Source organism: Chiloscyllium plagiosum, chromosome 21 (genome assembly GCF_004010195.1).
Source record: "Chiloscyllium plagiosum isolate BGI_BamShark_2017 chromosome 21, ASM401019v2, whole genome shotgun sequence".
NCBI lineage: Eukaryota > Metazoa > Chordata > Chondrichthyes > Orectolobiformes > Hemiscylliidae > Chiloscyllium > Chiloscyllium plagiosum.
The window spans coordinates 8308419-8315854 of record NC_057730.1 but is presented as its reverse complement, the minus strand read 5'-3'; the positions used below and the strand labels follow the sequence as shown (position 1 = coordinate 8315854).

Below are 7436 nucleotides of genomic sequence, written 5' to 3'. Positions count from 1 at the left end.
TGGCAGTCCCAGTCGATGTTTGGAAAGTTAAAATCCCCTACCATAACTACTCTATTATTCTTACAGATAGCTGAGAGCTCCTTACAAGTTTGTTTCTCAATTTCCCTCTGACTATTGGGGGGTCTATAATACAATCCCAATAAGGTGATCATCCCTTTCTTATTTCTCAATTCCACCCAAAAAACTTCCCTGGATGTATTTCCAGGAATAACTTCCCTCAGCACAAGTGTAATGCTATCCCTTATCAAAAATGCTACTCCCCCTCCTCTCTTGCCTCCCTTTCTATTCTTCCTGTAGCATCCTCGCAACAATGGGTTGATGTTCAACTGTGGGGTCAGGATCTGAGGGGTGGTAGGAAGAAGTGTCCGAGAGTTGGCGCAAGGTAAACGTCAGTGTACCAGACTACAACAGCACCACCTTTGTCGACAGGTTGGTTAACAAAGTTAGTGCTGGGCCTGAGAGAGTGAAGTGCAGCAATTTCAGAAGGGGACACTCACTTCAGCTCTGAAGAAGAGTCATCAAAACACGAAACATTTGCTTGCTCTCTCTCCGTGGATGCTATCTGACCCACTGTAATCTCCAGCATAGGTTGTTTTCGGTACAGATTCCAGCATCTGCAGTAATTTGCTCCTGCTAAGGAGTGATCAATAGTTGTCATCTGTATTTTTCTTCAGTTATTGTTTCCTCTTGTTTTCAACCACCCTTTGTCCCACAGCGATCATTACTGCCGTGATTTTTTAAAATTCATTCATGGGATGAGGGCGTTGCTGGCTGGGCCAGTATTTATTGCCTGTCCCTAATTGCCCAGAGGGCAGTTAAGAGTCAACTACATTGCTGTCAGTCTGGAGTCACATGTAGGCCAAATCAGGTAAGGATGGCAGCTTCCTTCCCTGAAGGACATGAGTGAACCAGATGGGTTTTTCCAACAATCAACAATGGATTCATGTTCACCATTAGACTGTATATTCCAGATTTTTATTGAATTCAAATTCCACATCAGCCATGGCAGGATTCAAACCCGGGTCCCCAGAACCCGGGTCTCTGGATTAACAGTCCAGTGATAGTACCACTTGGCTATTGCCTCCCTGTTCAGGGAGCTATAGGGCAATAGATGGATTTAAAACAAGAATGTGAATTTTAATATTGAGTATTGCCTTCCTGGGACCCATAGAGGTCAGCGAGCTCAGGGTTTATTGATGATTAGAATCCAAATTTATCTGACAGGTCAGTGTGTTAGCAGGAGTGCTATACTGCCAGAAGTGCACTTTTCCAGTGAGATGTTAAACAACTATTTTCTTGTTTTATCACACAGTATTTTTCCATTATTTGTTCAATACTGTTTTGTTCAATACAACTCAAAAGAAGTCCACAGGCACCCTCTAGTGGCCCCATTTTACACCATGTTAACATCCAACATGTTTATGATATACAGTAGAGTGTACAAAATATTATGATGTGTAGGATCCCCCCCACCATGAATCATTATAAAAAGGGGTGTCAGGCAAGATTGAAACAATTGCACTACAACTGGAAGAAGGGTAAAGGCTGGTTAATATGATTTAAGCATCCAATGTTGGACAGACAAGTGTCAGTGTATCAGGCAAGTTGTAATGATCTTATCTGGAAGGATTTGCAGTCATGAAGGAAGGTCAGGAACAGTCAAACTGGCTCCTGGACCTACAGTTCTCACTGGAAGGACTACAGTATATAGAGCAGAAGTAGACTATTCAGCCCTATAAGTCTGCTCTGCCCAACCACATGATGGACTATGAGTTATCTGCCAAATCCAAGCAATATTGGGGTTGAGAGGTAAAAGTAACCTCAAGGTAGCAACCAAATCTGGAGGGCTTGGGTTTTAAGTGCATAGGGTTTGAGCATAAACATGACGTTTTGCCTCCGGTTTTGTGATAAACATTTCTTTTTACAAATACATTGTGGTGATTTTGTGTACTTTGGGGTGGGAGCTGAGATTAAATTGTGGCGAGATTTAAATTATACAAACCAATCAAGGTGCAATTTATATCTGTTCAAAGGTTTTGTAACGGGACATTAAGAGGTTTATTTTAATAAGCAGGTTTGTGATTGAGAGCTGGAAATGTGTTGCTGGAAAAGCGCAGCAGGTCAGGCAGTATCCAGGGAACAGGAGAATCGACGTTTCGGGCATAAGCCCTTCTTCCTGAAGAAGGGCTTATGCCCGAAATGTCGATTCTCCTATTCCCTGGATGCTGCCTGACCTGCTGCGCTTTTCCAGCAACACATTTCCAGCTCTGATCTCCAGCATCTGCAGACCTCACTTTCTCCTCAAAGGTTTGTGATTGAGCCAATTGTGTCTAGATAATTTTGTTCTATCAAAATCTTAAAATCCAAGAATCGGTGTCAGGATGGGATGGGGACAGGAACTGCTTACAATGGTCAGTGAGCTTTACTCTGCAGCTTGGCTTTTCGGTTGATTGAAGGAATGTAATGACATCACACCTATACTTACAACAGTCACTACAAAAGTTTGTTGAGTTGATATATAAGAGCGAGTTCTTCCTTGTGTCCGACTGTGTTTTTCCCTGCTTACGTTTATGTGTTGATCAACAGCTACCTGTGTACCAGGAATCAGGGAGTTAAATGAAATCAATTCCTCCTGGTTTGGGCCTGGTCTCTTGGGTGCTACAATATTTCGCAGTCCACATTCAATCACTAGGCTTTAGTGGGATTTGCCAACTGCTTGTAGTTAGTACTTAGCAAGAGCATATAGCCCATGCTGAGGATAGGCCATGCTCAACCGTCCAGGTTTGTTTAGGAAAATATTCTCCTCGCACCCCAAGTGGAAAAAAATCATTAAACGATTAAGTGAAGTGTTTTACTTTATTTACTGCAAATTCTTTGAAGAAATATTTTTGGCTTGATAAAAATATAGGGAAAAAAAGACTAACGTTCCAGTTAGATGAAGAAGAGTTTGCCCACTCTCCAACTGGTGCAGAGGAATGGTACGCCATGAGGATTGACAGGGTAGGAGGGACAGCCAGCAACACAAGATCATGTGTTGAGACTCCAGAATGAAATGCAATGTTGGCAAGTCTAGATCAGCGGGAGAGGGGGAAGCTGCAGGAGATGTATGGGTGTGAAGAAGGAGGCTGCAAGGTATTCAATGGAAGAAGGGACTTCAGAGAAGTGTCTGGGGTAAGAGGGGGTGGAAGGAAGCTGCAAAGGAAAGAGAACAGTTTTAGACCTGTCAACAAAGGTACACTCAGGTAAGATCCAAGAAAACTTTAAGTTAATAGAATGATGAATTACTTGCAAATGAATGTGGAATGACTAGTTTGAGGCTGTAGAAATTCAGGAGTGACTTCAGTGGAAAATGTAATGGATCTACTGTCATGAAAACTGTCAATTGTTAAATTTAAATGTGAAATTGGAATCCAGTACAGAGGATTGTAAGTGATCCCTCTTGTGGTGAAGTGGTAGTGTCTCTACCTCTGAGCTAGGAGGCCTAGGTTCAAGTCCCACCTACTTCAGGAATACGCAATAACAAAAGTTAATAAAAAAATAAAAATCTGGAATTAAGAATCTAATGATGACCATGAAACCCTTGCTGATTGTCAGAAAAACCCTTCTGGTTCACTATTGTCTTTAGGGAAGGAAACTGCCATCCTTACCTGGTCTGGCCTCTATGTGACTCCAGACCTACAGCAATGTGGTTGATTCTTAACTGCCCCCTAGGCAAATAGGATGGCCAATAAATACTGGTCCAGGCAGCAATGTCCTCATCCCGTGAATGAATTAAAACATCTCTGAAAAGGCTGATTAAGAAAATACCCAGTGTTTGTAAGTGCCTGGATAAAACAATTTGTTTTTTTCGCTATGGAGACTTTATAGCTGTGACGTAACCAATCTGTAAAAGTTATATTGAGGGTAATAGCTTTTTGTGTGTCAGTAAACTTGAAATTAAATCTTTTGTTAGCTTATGCCTGTTACCTTGTACCAATTTAAGTACTTTAGTGCCTAAGAAACTAATGCTTTACTCAAATGTTGTGGCTTTGATTTTAGAGGGGAGTTGATCATTATCATGGATATTGATAAGTCATACTAATTCTGCTGTGAGTCCAAATACCCCATATAAAATCATATCAATTCAGAAAGCATTGTTACAATGTAACAACATCACCTAGCAAATGAGTTACAGAAAATGAGAAAGTAAACCCTGAAAATCGAAAAGTAACTGTCGAGAAAATTTCAGCAAGAGTCCTCAAAAATGAAAAATGATTTGACTTCCGGTTGTGACTGTTCCAATGTCAACATGGAAAAAGTGTAACACCAACAGAAAACTCTGGAAGTACTCAGGTGCTATTTGTGGACAGGAGCTGATCCATTTCTTGACAATAAGATGCTAATGGATCTGCTGGTTTTATTTTCAGATTTCCAGCATCCACAGCATTTTGCTTTAACGTCAAGGCAAATTTGTTGACAAGTACAGAGCTGGATCATTTGACAAACGAAATTTCAGTTGTCTAAGACAAGCTGTGTCTCAGATCTCACTTGTCCAGATCACTTTTTCTTAACATTGCATTTTTTGGATTTCATTAATTCCTGTCAAAATGAATTTTGCCAGAACTTAAGGCTCTAGTTTGGGCATGCGATTCTACGTGTTATTAATCTGAGGAGATAAATATTGTTCTAATTGGATGGAATCTGATTTGCAAGCTACTACAGCATCAGAAGGACCTGTCAACATTGTCTGATTTCTGAACATGAATTACAGTTTGCCTTACTTGTCCTCAAACTTAGCAGAGTTTGGATGGAATTGAATATTTGTGCTTTGGTTGTTGAGGCCTCCGGCTTTGACATCAATTTTGTATGCTTCGTATTTGTCCGACCAATCCAGTTCCAGGACCTCCTTGGCATCTCTGTTCTTCCTATAACAAACAGTTTATGGTGTACCATTAATACAATGGAAGGACACCAGAGGAGAAAATACATTAATAATTTTCAACTACAATTTGTTAAGGAAAATGTGCAGTGCCTTCCAAGATGACAAATCCTAATAAGTTTTTGCTGTGTTAATGGCTGAGCTCACTTTTCTGAAAAAAAGTTATTGTTTACTTTCAGGCTTTAGTAGACACTAGAGATAAAATGAATGCATTGCACGCAGTGAGTCTAATATGCTGCAAAAGTAGCTATTTTCATTGGGTTGTTGATCAATGGCTATCAGCTGTTTTGTTGGCCACAAGTAGCATCAAAACCACTCTTAATGCTCTTCTTGACCAATGAGCCTTTAGATATTTTCCAGCTAGGGTTACCAGATAGTAATTAAAAATTTCCATTCATTTCTCTGCCTTTTGGAATAGAAGCAGATTCTGTTAGCCTACTTGATGCACCCGACTGAGTTCAGTTGAACAAAGTAAAAACAAGAATTTGAGTCCACACCTCAATTAATTAACTCTCTGAAGCTCATGTTGTTTCAGATTGTAACCTCTGGCCCCAGACGTTAGTTTACCTTTACTTTTTTAGTGCTAATTTTTGTCTTTTTTTCACTATTTTCACTTTTATTTTGAATAGTAGTTGTTCATGCTTCTGCAAATCACACCTCCTTCAGAAGGTCACTTGACCCGAAACGTTAACTCTGATTTCTCTCCTCAGATGCTGCCAGACCTGCTGAGTTTTCCTGGCAATTTTTGTTTTTCTTTTTGATTTAAAGTAGCTGCAGTTCTTTTGGTTTTTATTTACACCTTTTGCTAACTTTCCTGTCACTCCCTTTGTCCTTGCATCATGAATCTTTTTGTCCCCTAATTTCTCCTGCCTTCCTCCCTATTACAGATTTTCCCCTTTGTTCTCCTCCCTGCATTTCACATGCCTAAAGCCTACTATACCTCTAACTTTTCCCTGTTCTAATAACACAAAATTCATTGACCTAAAAAGTTAACTTTGGTCGTCCTTAAACAGGGGCTGCCAAACTTGCTGAGTATTTCCAGAATTTTCTGTTTCGTACGTGCAATATTTGTGATACACCAAAGAAAGTGTGAATTGTGTCTGGGCCTCCTGGCCCCAAGGTACGTCTGTACCATTGGGTGCATCAGAGGTTTACAATGTTGTTTCAGATTGTAACCTCTGGCCCATCTTATTCACCTTTACTTTGTTAGTGCTAATTTTGGGGTTTTTGCTTTGCTATTTTCTCTTATTTTAGATAGCAGTTGTTCATGCATCTGCCTCAGTTCCTGAACAGCAAAAGTGCTTGCCTTGAAACAGAGTAGATTCTGTGGTACATGTACAAATTGAACCCGTGGTTTTTGATTGCATGTTAACTTTTGAGTGAAAACAGTTAAGCCAAGCCAGAAAAAAGTGGAAACGCAGAATCAATTTGTCAGTGTCTAAAAGGAATGTTTCCATCCTTGAGTGACTGTTTGACTTGTTCTGCACCATCATCCTCTTTTGGTTTTACTTCTATGTGTGCTATTTGAGATTGGTAAAATTATATTTACATGGAAACCATCTGGCATGATTTTGTTGCAGTTTACATTTTGAAAGGTTGTACAAAAGTAAGATGCATTGCCCAAAAATATGGTGAAGTATAGTCAAGAGTTAAAACAGAACTGGGTAACTATTTTAAAGTGTTAAATAGAGTCATAGAGTCACAGAGATGTACAGCATGGAAGCAGACCCTTCGGTCCAACCTATCCATGCTGACCAGAGATCCCAACCCAATCTAGTCCCACCTACCAGCAACCGGCCCATATCCCTCCAAACTCTTCTTATTCATATGCCCATCCAAATGCCTTTTAAATGTTGCAATTGTACCAGCCTCCACCACTTCCTCTGACAGCTCATTCCAAACACGTACCACACTCTGCATGAAAAAGTTGCCCCTTAGGTCTCTTTTATAACTTTCCCCTCTCACCCTAAAACTATGCCCTCTAGTTCTGGACTCCCCCACTCCAGGGAAAACACTTTGTCTACTTATCCTATCCATGCCCCTCATAATTTTGTAAACCTCCATAAGGCCACCCCTCAGCCTCCGACACTCGAGGGAAGACACCCACTCCCCATAGCTCAAATCCTCCAACCCTGGCAACATCCTTGTAAATCTTTTCTGAACCCTTTCAAATTTCACAACATCTTTCCGATAGGAGGGAGACCAGAATTGCACGCAGTATTCCAACAGTGACCTAACCAATGTCCTGTACAGCCGCAACATGACCTCCCAACTCCTGTACTCAATACTCTGACCAATAAAAGAAAGCATATCAAATGCCTTCTTCACTATCCTATCTACCTGCGACTCCACTTTCAAGGAGCTATGAACCTGCACTCCAAGATCTCTTTGTTAAGCAACTCTCTCTAGAACCTTACTATTAATTGTATAAGTCCTGCTAAGATTTGCTTTCCCAAAATGCAGCACCTCACATTTATCTGAATTAAACTCCATCAGCCACATCTCAGCCCATTGGTCC

General features: G+C 40.6%; 1 protein-coding gene across 2 annotated transcripts in view; it reads right to left on the bottom strand.

The window, feature by feature from the left end:
- The window catches only part of tekt4 (tektin 4), a 29576-nt gene that overhangs the window by 8477 nt on the left and 13663 nt on the right, over positions 1–7436 (bottom strand). For both annotated transcript variants that reach the window (XM_043711178.1, XM_043711177.1), the window contains exon 3: positions 4761–4904. In XM_043711178.1, coding sequence (XP_043567113.1) covers positions 4761–4904 — 144 coding nt within the window. The remainder of the gene's footprint in view (positions 1–4760; positions 4905–7436) is intronic.